Consider the following 20510-nt stretch of genomic DNA (forward strand, 5'->3'; position numbering starts at 1 on the left):
TGAACACCGTGTCACCGAGAAAGAGGCTATGGTTCGAGAAGATATAGGCCGAAATGCTCAAGTTCGAACAGCTGTGATCTGCGACGGAGATCACGAAACCTTTTTTGTATGCCGGCAAGTGTGCTGGCATGACCACGGGCCGACATGGCGTGGTCGAATTTGGTGTGCTGGCATGTGTGTCGGCCGCTGGCAAGTGTGCCAACATGAACTGCGTGGTGGTTTAATGTAGGCTGGCAATGTATGTCGGTCGCTGACATGGTGCCGACATGAACTCTTGGCGTTGGCATGCTGGCCAATTTTATCGAATGCGCAGACAAAAAACGGGTCATCATCGTTGGGCGCGCGACCGACCCAAAAAAAAGCGGGCGGGCGCGGAGCGGGCCGCCGTCCCAAATGGACAAAAAGCGGACAAAACCACCGTCCGTTTGGGTCGACCGGCTGGAGTTGCTCTCAGGGCCATGGGGGTGCAGTGGATCCCGATCCTTGCCAGTGGGAGGACTCATTTTTACTTTTTTTGGAGTTTTTGTTAGGGTAGTATCCAACTCAGGAAGTCGAGATGCGCGACGACTTGATGAAAATAAAATAAGGTTCTTTTTGTCTAACCCCCGTTTCGACGGTGCGTTTACTATCATTGATGAGCGTGTGGAGATGTGTCTTTGGTTGAACTATCTTTGATGGATGTGTTCGGATCCGATCGTTGTTCGTCTACGTCTGCATGTCTTCAGATCGGATCCTCATGATCGATGCTATTCTTCATCGGCGGTGGTTTGTTGTTCTGATGCGGCGATTCATTGGGCCTTAGAACAACGACTTCCCAACTATTTACCACTTCCTTCATAAGGAAATATAAAATCACTTAGATAACGTGATCTAAACGCTCTTATATTTCCTTACAAAGAGAGTACACCAAGTTTTGTCCGGCTTCATCGAGGGAGGGCAATGATGGCGACACACCATTGACCCACTTCTGTCTTTGTAGTCGTCGGTAGATGGTCTGTGGACAAGAATGTAAATTTTTATTATTTATGGTGTTCGTTGTACGTCATGATTGAAGAAGAATAAATTGAAAAATTATTAAAAGAACTTTGTAAAACAACTTGTATAATAACCGAGGTAAAACGGGGTACATCTTGCAATTCACCTTGGGCCTCTCTTCACTTTCTCTCTCCTCATCATCCCATCCCTGGACTGGAGAGCAAAAGCGGCACGCGCATACACCGATACACGCACCTCCCTCCCTCCCTCCCTTTCTCTCTCCCCACCAGCAAGAGAGAGAGAGAGAGAGAGAGAGGCAAGCTGCCCTGCCGACCTCCGCCACCGCCGCCGCTCCCGACGCGATGGCCCGCCTGTTCCGCGACCCCCGCCGCGACTCCGCCTCCTCCTCCTCCAATGGCTTCGCGCCCCCGGCCGCCGCGTCGCCCGCCGCCTCCGCGCTCCCGTCGCCGTTCCCCGACCTCGGCGTGCAGCTCTCCGCGGCCGAGCTCCGCGAGACCGCCTACGAGGTCCTCGTCGCCGCGTCCCGCACCACCGGCGGCAAGCCCCTCACCTACATCCCCCAAGCGGGCCCGGCCTCCCCGGCCTCGGCCTCCTCGGCGTCCTCCGCCAACAGCTCCTCCTCGTCGCTCCAGCGCTCGCTCACCTCGGCCGCCGCCAGCAAGATGAAGAAGGCGCTCGGGCTCAAGTCCTCGGCCTCGTCCAAGGGAGGCAGCCCGGGGAGCGGCGGCGCCGGGGCCAAGGCGGCCCCGCGGCGGCCGGCGACGGTCGGGGAGCTGATGCGGTCGCAGATGCGCGTGTCGGAGCCCGCCGACGCCAGGATCCGGAGGGGCCTCCTCCGCATCGCCGCGGGTCAGGTAGGATCTCTGAGTTTGTTGCGGTTGTTAGCGCGTTAAATCTGCGGGATTCGAGCTGAAATGCCGCTTAAAGTTTGCTCATTTGATCGCCATTTTCGTGCTGGCTTGAATTCCGTGTCGGCAGATTGTGGTAGATCTGGGGTGGGTTCAGCCTGCCGCGCCAAAAGCATAGAAGCGTGATCTTCGTTTTGGTTCTGGTTTGGTCAGTGTTCTTCGCAGTTAGTTGGAGGGCTCGAAGAAATTTCAAATTCGGCTGAAAATACGCTTATTTTCTCACTTTCTATTTTTGGTTTCCGTATCTCAAGTCGAGCTGAAATGCAACTGGCGAGTATGCGGGCCTTTTCTCGCGAGGGGTGTGAAAATAGTTTTCTTTCCTTTTTTTTAGCTTGATTGAATCTCATAATTGTCAGTTGTGTCGGCTGCAATGGAATAATTCACTTTCCCCCCGCTGATCGTCCCATTAATTATATTTATATACTCGTGTAAGGCTGGTTGTAATGGGGAGTATCATATACGAGTATTAGTATCATGTATATGATACTAGTGTTAGGGATGTAGGCGGGCATCCCGCATAATCCCGCATAACATAATATTAGTTCAAATTAAGGTAGGGATGTAGAGCGGCACCCGATCCGTCCCGCTTCCAAGTCAAAATATCTTAGGTTAGTTATAATTTTTTGGTCGAATTTACCTTAATTTGAACTAATATTATGTTATGCGGGATGCCCGCCTACATCCCTAACACTAGTATCATATACTCCCTCCACCTCAAAATAAGTGTCTTAACTTTGTACTAGCTCTAGTACAAAGTTGTACTAAGCTTGAGACAGTTATTTTGGGACGGAGGGAGTACATGATACTACTATATGATACTCCCCATTACAACCAGCCTTACACGGGTACACATGACATACCATCAAACTGATAAACATGGAGTAATAGGTTTATTTTTATTATATAACTAGTGGGGGAACAAGGAAGGCAGGAACCATGGTAAATGTCATGATTCTTATCTTGATACGGGGTTTTGCTTCAGTGACAAAGTGCACTGGAATTAATGGGGACAAAATGGGAAAATATACCACAAAAGCAGAAAATTCATGGACATGGATGCTAATCCAGTGCACCATGCAAAGGACAGTGTGTATTAAATGGATCAACGAGCATAAGAAGTTGATGATATATACTAATAGAACTTCTAACAACTTGCTCAACTATCGTTTGCATTCAGAAGACAGAGTAGAAAATATGTTTGGGGTGAGATATAGCTTATGCCAGTTCAAAGAAGGTATTAACTTGACATGCCACTGCAAAAATGCAAACTCCTCTTGGGCCAGCGAGAAAGAAATGAGCCTCCTCTTTTGCCACTCTTGCAAGCAATAAAACTATGTCAAGACTCACGATAATGAATTCGACTGCATCCATGAGCATTTGCGTAAGTGCAGAAGAGTACGTTGGGACTTGTGAAGTAGGTGAAAGAAAAGGATGTGTTATTGGATTGAATAAGAAAGAGGGTGTAATTTTCAAGTCACAACATTCACACTATCAAATTTGAAAGGGTGCTCTTCTTTATTGCTTCCTTTGCTTGGGTAAATCTGCAAATCATGTTTTATCGGCATTACAACTAAATTCACAGCCTAGACTTGCCTTATTGTGAAATGATTGGGTTTTCTTCATACAAACCACACCCTGAGCTTCCTCGGCATCTAGAATTGTACCCGCAGTGCGTTCTAATCATGGTTGATGCAACTCCACATCTTAGATTTTAGAAGATAGTCTAGTCAGACTATAACGACTGAGCTGATCCAGTTTGGATGTGCATTTTCGTACTCTTGATCTATACGAGTATAGGTTTAGCTGCACAACTTTGGTCTAACAGATGCTTTTCTAATAACTCTTGCGGCATTGTTTTACTTGGTCGATTTGTGAACATAGTCAACCGGTGATACACACACACAAGCATCTTCTTTAGTGTTGACATCCATCTCGTTGAACCTTTTTTTGTAATGCTTGCTTTGAACTTCAGGTTGATGTTAGCATGCCAAACCTGAACTTTATGTCTCTATATGTATGTGTACAACCCAACAATATGTCATCTGCCGCTTTGCATTCCTGTAGAGAGTAAATTCAGAGTTAAGATAGTGTAGCCAGTATCAGTTTGATGGTCCTATTAAATGCATGTAAACATTGATGAAATTAACGTTCATTTATGTGCTTATCAGTACCTGTGTATACCAAGTTTGAACTCCATTTTCTTAATTTTACAAAAGAAAATCTTGTAACAGCTTGGCAGGCGTGCGGAAGCTATGGTTTTACCCTTGGAATTCCTGCAGCAGTTCAAGGTATCGGATTTCCCTGATCCCCAAGAACACGAGGCATGGCAGGGTAGGAACTTGAAGCTCATTGAGGCTGGTTTGCTCGTTCACCCATTTGTTCCGCTGAACAAATCAGACAGTTCTGCACAACGGCTGAGGCAAATCATACGTGGAGCATATGATAGGCCACTTGAAACTGGGAAAAACTCCGAGTCGATGCAGGTATTACGCACTGCTGTCATGTCTCTTGCTGGAAGATCTCATGATGGAACTTCTGATGGATGCCACTGGGCAGATGGTTTCCCCTTGAATATCCATCTTTACCAAATGTTGGTAGAAACTTGCTTTGATAGTGATGATAGCACTGTGGTTGATGAGATTGATGAGGTGATGGAGCTCTTGAAAAAGACCTGGGTTATTCTTGGAATTAACCAGATGCTTCATAATCTTTGCTTCGCTTGGGCATTGTTCAATCATTTTGTTATGTCAGGCCAAGTAGATATCGAGCTGCTTTCTGCCGCGGAGAATCAGTTAGTTGAAGTTGCAAAGGATGCCAAAACTACCAAGGATCCAAATTACTGTAAAGTATTGAGTTCAACATTAAGCTCGATAATGGGCTGGACAGAAAAAAGACTTCTGGCGTACCATGAAACATTTAATACAAGTAACATCGAGTCCATGCAAGGTATTGTCTCAATTGGAGTGACAGCTGCAAAGGTGCTTGTTGAAGATATATCCCATGAATATCGCCGTAGGAGGAAAGATGAGACCAATGTAGCTCGAAGTAGGATAGAAACATATGTAAGGTCTTCACTCCGTACAGCTTTTGCTCAAGTAAGTCCCCGTTCGCTGCAAAATATACCTTTACATAGTTCAGTGTTCATGAATAAAAAACGTCCAGATGCTTCATTAGTTGTTTTGATTATTGCAACCATGCCACTGCTCATGCTAGTGCTATTTTGGCTACAAAACAGTTAGAAGTACATTCCTGGTAACTAATCCCCAAGAAATCATTTTGCTGAAGCCCAAACAGTACATTTAATACTCTTTTCTTACTAGATAATTTGAGCTGTAAATCTTATAGAAATGTATGTGACACACCTTTCATCTGTATAGAGAATGGAAGAAGCAGATTCAAAGCGATCATCAAGGAACCCTACCCCAGTTATGTCTATCCTGGCAAAGGACATTGGTGACCTAGCAATAAAGGAGAAAAATCTGTACAGTCCAATATTGAAGACATGGCATCCCCTTGCTTCAGGTGTTGCTGTTGCAACCCTTCATTCATGTTATGGAAGTGAGCTGAAGCAGTTCATAGCTGGGCTTACAGAGTTAACCCCGGAGACAGTTCAAGTGCTCAAGTCTGCAGACAAATTAGAAAAGGATCTTGTTAATATTGCTGTCGAAGATTCTGTGGATAGTGATGATGGAGGCAAGTCATTAATCAGAGAGATGCCACCATATGAAGCTGAAAATGCAATTGCTAATCTTGTGAAAGTGTGGATAAAAGAAAGGGTGGATAGACTCAAGGGATGGGTTGACCGGAGTCTGAAGCAAGAGGTGCTCTTATTTTCCTTCACTGTCATATCTTATTTTCCCAGTATAAATATAAACCTTCATGGTTTAGTTCTTGATGTTGCATGATGTTATGGCTTGCAAGATTAAGTTACTCTATTTCTGCATATGACTAATGCATTCAAACGAACTGCAGCGTTTATGTCTGGATACGGATGTATGATATGCAATTTGCCTTGGTTAATAGTGACCATGCACACCAATACCCTAATGGCGCAATATATCGACATCATTCAAGATATTTTTATGCATACTATTTGAAAACAAGTACACACTGCATTCTATTTTTCTTCGGTGTCTTATACCTGTGGCATCCACCGTTGACTGCAAATCTTTGGTCCGAGGCCTAAGGTGTGGTTTGCCATCTCATCATAAGCCCAGCAGGGACTGCTAAATTCATGTGGCTAGCGTCCAGTTCTCTGTCAAAAATAAACAAAGCATGACACCATATTAGTTTTGTTCCGGCTAGTTGGCACCATAAGACCTGTGTGTGCAAACCAAACAATATATTGACTGATGCATCTTGAGTCTGAATGGTCCTATGGGAAGATGATGCCAACAAAATTTGTTGCTCTATAGAAACAATTTTCAAATTAGCAGTTCTGTTGGGTTTGGCTTAAAAAATGTGTCTAGTCTAGGTTTTCTGTTCCACTAAGCTTAGCAATATCTTCTATGCAGACATGGAGTCCAGGTGCCAACAGAGATAACTTTGCTCCCTCTTCTGTGGAGATGCTTCGGATTATTGGGGAAACACTAGATGCATTTTTCCAATTGCCCATACCTATGCATCAAGCTCTTCTTCCTGATCTGACAGCAGGTCTGGATAGAAGTTTACAGCTTTATGCTTCTAAAGCAAAATCTGGCTGTGGTAAGTAGTGCGTACATAAAAGATGGAACGTTTTCTGTAACTTGGTGTTTCGTTGCTGATTCAAATTCCCCTCTGATTTAATTACAGGAGCACGGGGTTCTTTTATGCCCGAGCTACCTCCATTAACGCGATGTGAGGTTGGCTCGAAACTACTATTCAAGAAAAAGGATAAGCCACAGAATCCACAGCATCGAGGACCACAAAATGGAGCAACCAATGGAACTGATCCCTTGGGCCTTCCTCAACTCTGTGTACGCTTGAATACACTTCAGTACATCCGAAGCGAGCTGGAGAACCTAGAGAAGAAGATTAAAACATGCTTGCGGAATGTTGAGTCAGCTCAGGCAGATATTACTAATGGATTGGAGTTCAAGTTTGAACTTTGTCAGGCGGCCTGTCAAGAAGGTATACAACACTTGTGTGAGACGACTGCTTACAAGGTCACCTTTTTCGACTTGGGCCATATTCTGTGGGACACCCTCTACATCGGTGATATTGCATCGAGCAGGGTGGATTTATTGTTAAGAGAGCTTGATCCTATCCTGGAGACAATATCAGGTACGGTGCACATCAAAGTGCGGAACCGTGCCATAACGGCATTGATGAAAGCCACGTTCGACGGCTTCTTGCTGGTTATCCTTGCTGGTGGGCCTCTGCGTGCTTTTACCCGGCAGGACTCTCAGATAATAGAGGACGACTTCAGGTCCCTCAGAGACCTGTTTCTGGCCGACGGGGATGGTTTGCCGGAGGAGCTGGTCGACAAGGCGTCCTCCCAGGTGAAGAATGTCCTGCCCCTCCTACGAACAGACTCGGAAGGCCTCATCGAGCGGTTCAAACGCCTGATTGCCGATTCGGATCAAACTCGGACTGCCTCCAGGGGCAAGTTGCCGATGCCAATGACTACAGGACACTGGAGTCCAAATGATGCGAACACAGTCCTGCGGGTCCTGTGCTACCGGCACGAGGAGGCGGCTACGAGGTTCCTCAAGAAAACCTATGGCCTTCCCAAGAAGCTTTGACGCATTGGGTGATAAGCTCATGACACACAGCGTGTACATTTCCAGCTGCCGCCACTATCTATCACAACAGATATTTGCTGAGAATTCTGTATTGGGTCTGGCATGACCCTGTGAGTAACACCATTGTAAAGGTTCCACAAAGGAGAAGGGGTTTTGTTTTGTCTTTTCTTTCCCCCTTTTTTGGGGGGTGGGGGTATTTGTTGATCATTATTTGTATACATGTTTCTCTGACCCAGTTCAGTTCTTTTGCTGATGTTAGCCTTTGTGCGGGTGCGTTTGTAACAGATATATCTCCGATTTCGTTCTGCTACTAGTTTGCAACAGGTATATCCATTTATCTTTGTGAATAAGTTATGTGTTTTGTGTTGGCATGGCCCCGTTCGTTTGGTGCTCTTTTTATTGGCTGTATGGAATGAACTGCGTTTTGGCATTTCATTGGTTGTTGGCTCCTCGCTCTCCTGTTTGTAGTAATGTTCACAATTTTGTGCTGCAGGTGTTCTCGGTTAATGATTATGAGAGCAGTGGTTACCCCTCAGTAAAAGTGCTTAAACGAGGTGTTAAGTATAGGGGAGTGCTCCGCGCCGGCCGAAACTTTCGGCCGGCCAGCTCCGCGCCGGCCGAAACTTTCAGCCCGCGGCCGGCCGCACGATCCATCAACCCCTGTGTGTCTGCATCGTTGAATTTTCATGCAACATTTTTCTTCCGATGTAGCAAAATTTACCGTGATAACGATTGCAAAAAAATAATAATAATTTTGTAGTAAAAAAAAATCTACATGATCGTAGAAAAAACGAATCTGATGGTGTGTGGTAGCAAAAGTCAAACACCGATTATAACAAATATCTACGTGAACGTGTATGCAACTTTTTTAGCGAATGGTTGCAGTAAAAAATAATGTCGGTTGTAGCAAAAACTAACACAGTTGTATCAAAAGTAAAAACATCGATTGTAACGAAAAATCGGATAAACTAGAGTTGCAACCAAACGTATATGCAACTTTTTTACTGGACAAATATAATAAAAAACGCTTGCAGCAAATATGACGCTGATTGCAACAAATTAAGACGAAAAATGTTGCATCCACTGACCAGCGAAGCACGCGCGTGCGAAAAATGTTGCATGGGCCCGCGCGCGCGAGGAAGCGACCGGCGCACCGTATGGAAACGATTCCCTTAAGTATATTAAATAGCTTCACAACTCGAACTTCCTAAGAACATGGTTAATAGTATAGCCAGTTGCTGGTAATAAGGCATTGTCATCTCATCTATAGCCCACCTTATAGCTAATATGAACAATAATTGGTTAGAAAAATATACTACTTTTGTTTATTATATGATCCATATTTCATTCTCACAAAGTGTCTATGAACACGTGTTAGACATGACACTTAACTAAGAGCTCGCTTACCTTCTCTCTCCTCTCCTCTTTCCTTCAACTAAACAAAAATATATTATTTTATTTTTTATAGCCAGCTGACTCAGCTCTATTGTACTCGTTTTAATGCATATGTGTTTAGTTTGTTGTTGTTAAGCTCATTTTGTTTAATGATTTAGCACCTAAACTCTTTCATGCATCGACCGACTTCTCTCATTTAAGTGCTCTCTCTCTCCTTAATTATTGTGCTTGACGTTGGTTCTTTTTAGGCTCATCGAAGTGCTCTCTTTCCTTAATTGTTGTGCCATGTCATGTTTTTTGCTTATGTGGCATGCTTAGCACCGGTCCACGGTGAAGCACTGAAAAGGGCCTAAGGGATCAAACCTCGTTTTTGATGTTTGGTGTTTCATAATGGGGTTCCGATGTTTGGTGTTTCATAATGGGGAATGTTTTTTAGTGAGAGACGTTGTTCTCGTCGATAACGAGGCGTCCGTGGTGACTTCGTCAATATTAAGACCACATACGGGACCCCAAAAGGTGTTGTTGGCCGTCCCCTCGTTCTCCACTTCTCTCTCCTCACCATCGTCGGAGGACGTCGCTGGGCTAAGCTTGTGGCGACGGGGTTCCGTTTCCTTCCTAGCGATGGGAGCATTCGGTGGGAGAGGCCCGACCTCTTTGCTGCGCTACGTGGCGGTCGGCGTTGTTGACGATTCTTCTCCAGCGACAGTTCAAGTTGGCATGGCCCTTCTCCTTCTTGTACGGGCTTTCCTGGGTGGGGGCTCGACTCGGAGGCCGTGGATCGTCGGATCTGGCCGGCGTGATCCAGACCGGGTTCGCACGCATCCATGGGAGGACTGGCTTGGCCCCGAGGCGGTGTCTCTAGCGAGGGTGCTGTGCGGAGCCCGACAACAATGATGTGTGACGGCTCCGTGGCAATGAGACAGGGCCGACGTCAGATCTGGCCGGTTGGTTAGTTTTGGCTCGCCTTTGCAGATGGTGAGAATGGAGGTGGCTCGACGTGGTGTTGATGTGCTTGCTCCCAGGGGCGTGCGAGAAAATGGCGATGTCTGTGCGGGGTTGATGGTCGTGATGCTCAGGGTGAAGGCCTGGCCGGTGACGGCGGACAGCGACGGCGCCCGTGGGCATCGCTATACTTCTTGGAGATCATCACTTCCTTAACTCCTAGTCGAGAGGTTCCGGCAAAAGTCTAGATGATACGGGTGTTGGGGAACGTTGCATGGGAAACAAAAATTTTCCTACGCACACGAAGATCTATCATGGTGATGTCCATCTATGAGAGGAGATTTGGATCTACGTACCCTTGTAGATCGCACAGAAGGAAGCGTTAAGAAACGCGCTTGATGTAGTGGAGCATCTTCACGTCCCTCGATCCGCCCCACGAACCGTCCCACGAACCGTCCCGCGATCCGTCCCATGATCCGTTCCGATCTAGTGCCAAACGGACGGCACCTCCGCGTTCAACACACGTACAACTCGACGATGACCTCGGCCTTCTTGATCCAGCAAGCAAGACTGAGAAGTAGATGAGTTCTCCGACAGCGTGACGACGCGCCGGTGCTGGTGACGATCTACTCCTGCAGGGCTTCCGCCGAGCTCCGCAGAAATCCGATCTAGAGGAAGAACTATGGTGTCTAGATGTGAGTTGCACGTGCAAAAGTTGTCTCAAATCAGCCCTAAATCACCACTATGTATAGGAGGGAGGGAGAGGAGGCTTGCCTTGAGGGCCAAGCCCTCAAGGGTGCGCCGGCCAGGAGAAGAGGAGGAATCCTACTCCAATTAGGATTGGAAAGTGGAGTCCTTATCTTCCTTCCCACCTCCCCCCCTTTTTTTTCTCTTTGGTTTTTCTTCTCTTGGTGCCAAGGCCTTCTTGGGCTGTCCCACCAGCCCACTAAGGGCTGGTGCGCCACCCTAAAGCCATTGGGCTCCCTCCGGGTGGGTTGCCCCCCTCCCGGTGAACGTCCGGAAGCCATTCGTCACTCCCGGTACAATGCTGGTAATGCCCAAAAACCTTTCGGTAACCAAATGAAACCATCCTATATATCAATCTTCGTTTTCGGACCACTCCGGAAACCCTCGTGACGTCCGTGATCTCATCCGGGACTCCGAACAATATTCGGTAACCACACATATAACTCAACTATACTAAAACATCATTGAACCTTAAGTGTGCAGATCCTGCGGGTTTGTGACGCCCTCGGTTTAATCGTACGCTAATCATACACGCAAATGCGTATGATCAAACCCAAGGACTCACGGAAATATATCACAACACAACTCTAGACACAAATAAAATAATACAAGCTTCATATTACAAGCCAGGGGCCTCGAGGGCTAGAATACAGAAGCTCGATAAGCACACGAGTCAGCGGAAGCAACAATATATGAGTGAGGTCACGCCTAGAGATCCTCCCTCAACTCCCTGCGAGGAAGCAATCCCGAGGCAACTAATTCCAGTTAAGTAACCATTGTAGCTGTATAAGAACAGGGCACAACTCCAAGTCGTCCTGTAACCGTGGACATGGCTATTCAAATATTTAATTTTCATCCCTGCAGGGGTGCACCACATGTCCTGTCACGCTCGATAACACTCTGGCCGGACACACTTTTCTGGGTCCTGTATGGCCTCGGAATATCGACACGTCGCAGCCCCACCTAAGACTAATCAGAGAGGCCAGCCCGCCGGTCTAACTCCTAAGCACAAAGGGTTCATGGGCCCAGTTGCCCTTCGCGCTCCTGCACGTGGCGTGGGCGGCTGACGTCAGTCCTAGCATCCCTTAATCACAAGCGCGATGCATCTCGGGACCACTCGGGCGCGCGCCGCTACATTGCTGACATCTGAAAAGCTTTGGCTGATACCACGACGCCGAGTACCCATAATTCTTCCCGCGTAGCCGGTTAGTGCGAAAAGGTCTCCAACCAACCCAGATCAAATACCCAAATCCATTAACATTTTAATTAGGCCATCAACACAATCTCGCGGGAATCCACCCGACTAACATCTAATCACCAATGATCCCAGTATCATGGTCGAGTAACTGTGTGGTTGTAACATTGGGGGGAATCTGAGGTATCACCCTCGTTGGATTTCGAACGATGTATCCGTCAAGGTGGGCTTAGAGGAATCACCCTCAGGGGTCCCACACTTGAGGGGTTGCAGGACAAAGGCGTCGTCGGGAATGGTGAAAGAGGAATCACCCTCGATAACCACGACCGACTAGCTATACTACAAAGATATCATCAGGAGTGCTTAGCGAGGTGTCACCCTCGGTACCTGATAGTATCCCTGTAGCATCGTACAACTAAGGGGGGTGTATGTGATGTGCCGGTTCTGGCTCGTCGATCAGGGATCGAGATTTGAAAACAAGCGGGGCAACTGAACTACGGGGTCAGGGGAAAGACTGCTCCACCTATACTAAGTAGATTAAAGGTACATGACTGAAAATAGAGTTCATAAAAAAAATAGGCTATGCATCAGATATGGGAGCTAACTACAACAGTAGCAAAATACTAATGCAAGCAGTAGGAAGAAAGACATAGGCGATATAGGAATGATCAAGGGGGGTTTGCTTGCTTTGCTGCTCTGCGGCAAAGGACTGATGGGCAGGGTCGTAGATGTACCCGACAGCAGCGTCAGTCTCGGGGTCTACCGGTAAGAAGAGGGGGAAGAAACAATAAATAATAGCAACGATGCATCACAAAGCATGACATGGCAAGATGCATGCTATACATGAGCTAACGCAGCAACATCCGTCATAGACGGGTCGGAATAATATCTCACGATATTTTCTGGGTCTCGGGCTACTACCGGACACATGGAAAACGATGGAAATGTTCCATGTTTGCTATGCTACGGACGCGTGACACATGAATGGACCGTGTATCCGGGTTCGTCTCGTTCTGCTGATCAACTTTCATGTTGAAAATATTTTGATCTGACTTACAGATTATTTTATATTATTTTTTAAAGTTTTATTAATTATTTATGAATTAAAAACAGATTTAATTAATTTAAACAAAATCAATTATGACATCAGCATGATGTCACGCTCACATCAACAGTTGACTGGTCAACTGACTAGTGGGTCCCGAACGTCATAGGCACAAGTTTTAATTAACATTAAATATTAATTAATTAAATTAATTTAGTGGGAGACCCACGTGTCATACTCTAATTATCCAATTAATTAAATAAATAATATATCTATTTATTTATTTATTACAAACATTTTTTTTATATTTTTATTTTTTAATTTTCACCTAACTTAAAGAGAGGGTGTGGGGCCTCCCTGTCATAGACAGCGGGGTGCGTTGGCCCCACCGGTAAGTGGCTGTAGGTCAAATACACCTTTTTACTGACAGATACATAACCAAACATTTAACGTATTCTGCCATATACCGAAATACATACATACATACGTGCCTCTCATACATACAAAATAGATACGCAATACATTAATTATTTTTATTTCTTTTTCTCATCTCACCACTCTCACGTGTGTGTTAAGAGAGAGAACTTCACACAGAGAGGGCTACATCCCCACGATCACCTACACGAACCTAACGGCGCCGGATCGGAGTGCCGTCTGCCGGAACGGAACCGGGACGACGCGAGGAAGGAGATGGTGGGAGGAGCCCGAGGAGGGGCTCACCGACGTTGACGAGAGGGTCTGGTGAAGCCGGAGTTCTCGTGAGGCGGAGGTGACGGCGAGGAGGACGAGGCGGTGACGGTGGTGACGGCGGCGGTGGTGCCGGTGAGGACGATCGCCGGAGAGGGGAGGCCGGCCGGAGGGTCGCCGAGAGGGGCCCCGGTGAGGAGGGCCCCCGGGATGGAGCCGCCGACGGGGAGCTCCGACCAGCGAGATGGGGTTCCTCGGGGTGTGGAGGTCGGCCTCGCGGGGGCTGCAGGGGAGGCCGACGGGAGGGGCTCGGCCGGCGGTTGAAGGGGCCGACGGGAGTGGAGATCTGGGAGGTGAGGGAGGCTCGATGGGGAGCCGAGGGGGTGGATGGCTTTGGTCGGCGGGGCTGTGGCAGTTGGGAATCTGCGGCGAGGGAGATGCAGGGGGTCGGCCTCCAGAGGGGAGAGGGGCTCAGTCCTCGGGCGAGCAGGGGGATCGGGCGAAAGAGAGGAACGGGGGATGTGGGGCGTCGGTGGGTGTTACTGAGAGGAGAGGGAGGGAGCCTCTCGGTGGGGAGGGGTAGGTGAGATCGATCTGGGGGCAGGGGTGGGTTTCGGTGTATCGGTGGGGGGAGCCAGGGCAAGCGAGGAGTAGGTGCGGGGGGGGGGGGGGGGGGCGTGGGGTTAGGTGGCGAGAGGCCGAGCCTCTCGTTCCTGGCGTGCGGACAGGGGGATCGCTAGGGGGCGGTCGCCAGGGGGGCCCGATGGAGAGATTGCCCCCAGGCGGCGCCAGGGGGGGATGGGGAGGAGTGCAGGGAACCGGTTAGGGTTCGGTGTGCCTGGCCGGCTGGGCCAATTTGGCCTAGTTGGGCGAGGGGCTTTTTTTTGGGGGGGGGGGGGGTTCTCGTTTTCCTTTATTTATTTATTTGTTTTAATTTCTTATTATTATTTCTAATTCCTTTTATTATTCTTTTTATTACTAGATCTTATTTACTTTCTTTTATAATTTATTATATATACTTTTAATTCTTTCCTTTATTTATTTATTTTCATTTACTATATTTTCTTTTACTTATTTTGTTTTAAAGCTCCTTTCTTAAATATATTGGGATTATCAATTATTCCAAAAGTGCCTGATTCATTTTTATACTTCGTTAGGTAATCTTTATAACTCCCCTGACATTTTCATTTCATCACCCGAATTCTTTCCTCGTTTGACTTCATGTTGAAGCATCAAATTTTGATTCGGTTTCAACCAACACGAGATCATTGATATAATTAACGATGATGTGGCATCATTAGCACGGGATCACTATCGCTTAATTACACTCATCACTGTAGCAATAGTCGAGGATGTCACAATTCTCCCCTACTAACAAGAATTCTCGTCCCGAGAATTAAGAGGTAGAAGGAAAGAGCCCGGGGTATTCATCACGAAGATGATCCTCGCGTTCCCAAGTGGCTTCATCTTCAGAATGATTTGACCACTGCACTTTAAGGAACTTGGTGACTTTGCGACGAGTCTTACGTTCAGCTTGGTCGAGAATGCGGACCGGATGCTCTTTATAAGAGAGGTCTTGTTGCAGTTGTAGCATATCATGATCCACTATTCGAATAGGATTCTCGAAGCAGCGGCGAAGCCGAGACAGATGGAAGACATCGTGAACCTAAGAAAGATTTGACGGCAGATCCAATTGACAAGCTACTTTTCCACGCCTTTCGAGAATAGTGGAAGGACCAATATAGCGAGGAGCTAACTTGCCCTTGATCCAAAGCGATGTGCACCTCTCATTGGTGTGACACGAAGATAAGCCTTTTTGCCAGGTTGATAGACCATATCTTGATGATGACGGTCATACTGGCTCTTCCGACGAGACTGAGCAGCCTACAGATTGTCGTGAGTACTGCGGACTTGACCTTTAGCATGTTGAATAACATCTGGACCGAAGATTGATCGGTACTTGAACGGTGGCTCGGGAATTTCATACGAAGCCAAGTGCAAAGGATAATTTGGAGTCAAGGATGTACACGAGAGTCAGGTTTCAATCCTGTAGAACTTTGGGTTATGGGTCCACCATGTGGGCCAAGAATAGACAGAGGGGTGACATATTATACGGTCTTAGTAGCAAGACAAGTCAGGGGATAACCTGTCAGTTATGTTGGCAACAACGTCGGTACCAAGGGCGGGGGACGAATAGAACCATTTTCCTGCTCGTTGAAACGAGGCGGACCAATAGGCAAGGCTCTCGTCCACCGGCGGTTACCGGAATGTTATCCACAATAGTAACAGGGTCTTACTGACAGAGTCGTATACCGAGAATTTTACCTAAGCAGGGATTTAACATTGCTTAGATAAGTTATGCCACAGGAAAGGTCGAACAGACCAATAGGAAGGCAAATGTGTTCACACACACACAGTTATTAAAGTATACCATTCCCGAGGAAAACACAGGATATGGTATGCATGATAGGTCATCCAGTACATAACCATCTTGATAAAGAGACAAGAAGCATCATGATGTTTACCCATACCATACAGTTTGGATAATTGATCAGGAACAATTTAGCATTGCGCTTCCAATGTTCCTGTTGACATTTGAAGTACCACATACATGCTTCGGGGTAGCATCGACATGGTCATCGATAAAGGTCAGACCAATGGGTACACAAAGAGGATTCATGAGGAACAACTTATGAAATAAGTCATATATTTTCCGCATAGTAGAATGGTTAACCTTACGTATGGAAGAAATTTATAACAATAGGTACTTCGGCCCGGTGTGCCACACAAGACATCACCGTACCGGGTTACATAAGACCAAAGTTATAATTATTGGGAAAATGTTCCAACCATCATATCTGCCCGAGATCCAGATCTGATTGGTGTCGGGACACCTCAGACTCAAGATGCTTGAGAAGAGAATGAAGATGCAAGATTCTCATGATATGAGCTACACAAGCAATTCTTGAATCATGAGTTCAACTGTAAGACATATGAACACAATGTCAAGACATTCGTGCCCACCTAGAATTCTTACCTCAAAATGCAACTGAGTCCTCATTTGGAAACCATCATCAAGGATAACAAGGTTCCATGTGTAAATCTGGATTAACTCTTATGAAGGAACTTCTTTTCCCTTGATCAAATCAGTCAGTAGCTTGGCGTGCTAAGAGAAATTATATGGAGTGAAGATAGTAAATCTTCAAAACATATAGCACTTCGCACATGCGTGAATGATTTGGTATTTCCTATAAGGAAGCGAAACAAAACTTTCACATATTCACAGCAGAAAGAGTGCACGCGAACTTTGGGAAAACACTTCTTATATCAAACATATCCTCCATGAGCTAGGCACAAAGATAGTGCTTTCAAAATCTTCATCACGAAACATGGAGAAGTTGAGGGTGTGGCTGATGGGCTCAACAACAATCCCTTAAGGTTTTGACAGGGACAGATTTCCAAAATTATAATATCAAGGAGATAGCATTTGTAAAATCAAATGGTATAGTGTCGTAATCTCGAGGGAACAACAACAATTAAACATTGGTAAAAGGGTGCACTCGGAAATACTGAGTGAGTAGCACGACCAATGCTAAAATGATTAGTCAACACCCAACACACTAAGGAGGAAACAATCAGTTATTAACCTCAAGGTGATAGGGTTGACAAAAGTATTGGAATCACACATCAGAGTTCACTTGTCGGTATGCCGGTTAGAAACAACTCGGGACCAAGAAATCAATGGTGATGGCGAGAGGTATTACTATATCAAGAATTCTTAAGACGTGTGCAATTCTCACGACATTCCTGACATACCAGATAGTAATACTCCAAGGTAGAACATAACATAAGCTGTATAGTGAGGAACACAAAGGACAACACAAAACAATAACAAGTTTGTGTTGGAGAGAAGGCAAACAAGGAGGTCGATGATAATGCAAACCATCAAGGGTGCAAGGATGGCATTTCTCATCATGCATTCGATTGATACCCTACAAGAGCTCGGAATGCTGATGATGATCACGACACGATTGTCGAGAACTTCACAAAGATGTAATCGATCAGCGACGACATCAAGCAAGGAAATGATGAAGCCAGAGGTTGTCGGAATCACAGATAAGACTGCTAGTTTTATAATTGAGATTGCCTTTCAGGACAAGCAACATGATGTGGAAAGATCGACGTAAGCGTATTGCACGGCTGGATATGTGCTCCGAGGATGTGGGACAGAGATAACATGATCAAGCTCTAGCGTGATGATGATGTAGCTTATCAGCTTGGAGTGACATGATCGAGTTCAAACTCGTAAACAAGGAAGATTACCAAAAGTTGTTGAATCGCAATGCGTACTTGATTCAGTTGTCGATGTACTCACGTGTCCAACAACTCAAACACGAGGAAACTGGAATTAATGAAAACATCATAGTGGATGAGGAGCTCACAAGAAGTTATATAGCTCCGTGATATCCTTGAGATACAAGGAATAATATTCGGAGGTAGATCAACATTAAGGCTTGGACCGATGTATTGATCTAAAGAAGACAAGTACTTTAACTCGTCTAAGAATGAAATCAAGGTAGGACAACATGGTCAGAACCACGATTGTAAAGTACAAGAGCACAAATACCAGATCAAATCATATAATGAATGATTATTGATATGAGAAGTTTCTATGGTAGGATCAACGTCGTTTCCATGGGCATGAACACAGAGTTCAAGGTCGACTCCCACTTCATCAATGCATCACCTGCCATTTATTCCTCGCCTTTGATCGGTTGTAGCTTACCGACATAACACCAGAAGAGTAAGACTCGTGAAAACTCTTCGGGTCATATTGATTTAGGAAGGCATAGGTTCAACCCGTTAGGGCATCTTAGGAACATATACCATACACTCCAAGAGTAATTAACACATGCTTGAAGAGTAAGGCTGACAAAGCATAGGATACAATTCTATCAGAGGGAGAAGACACAACTTACCAATGGCATCATGTGTCAGGGAAAGCAATCACAAGAATTTCTGAAAGCAAGGGATGCCGTTGGATAATAACCCAGAATGAGTCTGACAGTCCACAAAAGATATGATGTGCGTATAGGTACTCAATCAGAGGGAGTAAAACTCAAGGCATTGGATTATAGAACATTTGAAAAATATCGATACTTAACTACCAAAGGAATTAAGATTTCCAGATTGGTGTATCATACACAGATGCTCTGGTCAAATACCAATAGGTTGAATGGACTTAGATGGACAACCAATCAAAGTTGATTTGTCGAGAACCCGCTCCGTCTGAAAGGACGTTTGAGCCGGAAGATAATTCATGATTATCATCACATGATTGTGTGCATTCACCCAAAGGTAGAATCAAATACATCACAGGAAAATTCACCAAGGAATTTTAATGAATGCGGCTAGTCATATGGATTTAACCATAATGTAAGCAGGTGAGAAAGGTCATGAACATTAGGCTACGGAGGATTTCGGAAGAATGAATAGTAAGTCGAAGAACTTTCGAAACCCATGAAAACTGATGATGGCCGAATCCCCGATAAGATAGTTCGTTGCATCTCGTAAAACAAGAGCAATTGGAGAAGAAAGTATGAACAACATTTGTATGTAGTCATCCGTAGTGATTGACGAAGGAAGGGAAAATTGCAGGAGCAATGAGTACAACAGCTCAAGAGAACATCAAAGAGTAACTGCAGTTCTTCTGAGGGATAAAGCCATCGTCTGGAATACGGGGCTCTCCGGGAGGAAATATTTACGAGAACCTAATGTTAGAGTTAGTAAAATCTTTATCCCGAAAGAGAAGAGAGAGTAGAACCCAGAGTATAGGAAAGGAGTAAAAGATGCTAATACCACACAATTGAGTTGTGGGCCCGTAAGCCACAACATCAGTGTTAGTAAAGTTTTTCAAACACTAGACTCAACTTCGGCCAAGGAGTTGGAAAGGGGGTACCCTACAGACAGTCGGCTCTGATACCAACTTGTGACACCCTCGGTTTAAACATACGCTAATCATACACGTAAATGCGTACTATCAAACCCAGGGACTCACGGAAAGATATCACAACACAACTCTCGACACAAATAAAATAATACAAGCTTCATATTACAAGCCAGGGGCCTCGAGGGCTAGAATACAAAAGCTCGATAAGCACACGAGTCAGCGGAAGCAACAATATCTGAGTACAGACATATAACATGGGGTGCCTTAGAGAAGGCTAGCACAAAAGAAAACACGATCGAACGAGGCGAGGCCTCCTGCCTGGGAACCTCCTAAATACTCCTATCTTCAGCGGCCTCCACGAAGATGACACCATCGGGGCGGCAGGCGTCGGCAGGAAACTCCACTCCTGGGCTCCATCATCTGGTCGCAGCAACAGATCAAGGGGACAAAGGGGGAGCAAAGCAGCGGTGAGTACTCATCCAAAGTACTCGCAAGACTTACATCAGAACTATGCTAAATATGCACCAGTATCAAAGAAGGGGGTTTTATACGTGGACTAACTGCAACAATGCAAGAATAGAGAGAAGGCCTAGTCCTATCGAAGACTAGCATCTTCAGGGTCTTGCAGCAAAAGACGAGAGTAGAACAGGTGTAACACAATAATAGTCATATTTTTGCAGCAGTATTAAAGTGAGGTCACGCCTAGAGATCCTCCCTCGACTCCCTGCGAGGAAGCAATCCAGAGGCAACTAATTCCAGTTAAGTAACCATTGTAGTTGTATAAGAACAAGGCACAACTCCAAGTCGTCCTGTAACCGTGGACACGACTATTCGAATAGTTAATTTTCATCCCTGCAGGGGTGCACCACATGTCCCGTCACGCTCGATAACACTCTGGCCGGACACACTTTTGGATTTCGAG

The 20510-nt window shown here is 45.9% G+C and overlaps 1 protein-coding gene across 1 annotated transcript; it reads left to right on the forward strand.

The window, feature by feature from the left end:
* Positions 1 to 1209: 1209 nt before the first annotated feature.
* Positions 1210 to 7998, forward strand: LOC123452684 (protein unc-13 homolog). Its single transcript, XM_045129389.1, has 5 exons — positions 1210 to 1850; positions 4136 to 4999; positions 5282 to 5725; positions 6419 to 6608; positions 6696 to 7998. Exons 1-5 carry the CDS (start codon positions 1338 to 1340, stop codon positions 7625 to 7627), a joined length of 2943 nt encoding a protein of 980 aa, XP_044985324.1. The 5' UTR covers positions 1210 to 1337; the 3' UTR covers positions 7628 to 7998.
* Positions 7999 to 20510: the final 12512 nt, after the last annotated feature.

This window comes from Hordeum vulgare, chromosome 5H, assembly GCF_904849725.1.
Source record: "Hordeum vulgare subsp. vulgare chromosome 5H, MorexV3_pseudomolecules_assembly, whole genome shotgun sequence".
NCBI classification, from domain to species: domain Eukaryota; kingdom Viridiplantae; phylum Streptophyta; class Magnoliopsida; order Poales; family Poaceae; genus Hordeum; species Hordeum vulgare.

Coding starts and splice junctions, on each gene's coding strand:
- LOC123452684 (XM_045129389.1), top strand. CDS start 1,338: ATGGCCCGCCTGTTCCGCGACCCCCGCCGCGACTCCGCCTCCTCCTCC. Junction 5,000..5,281: donor TCCGTACAGCTTTTGCTCAA/GTAAGTCCCCGT, acceptor TCATCTGTATAG/AGAATGGAAGAAGCAGATTC. Junction 5,726..6,418: donor ACCGGAGTCTGAAGCAAGAG/GTGCTCTTATTT, acceptor TCTTCTATGCAG/ACATGGAGTCCAGGTGCCAA.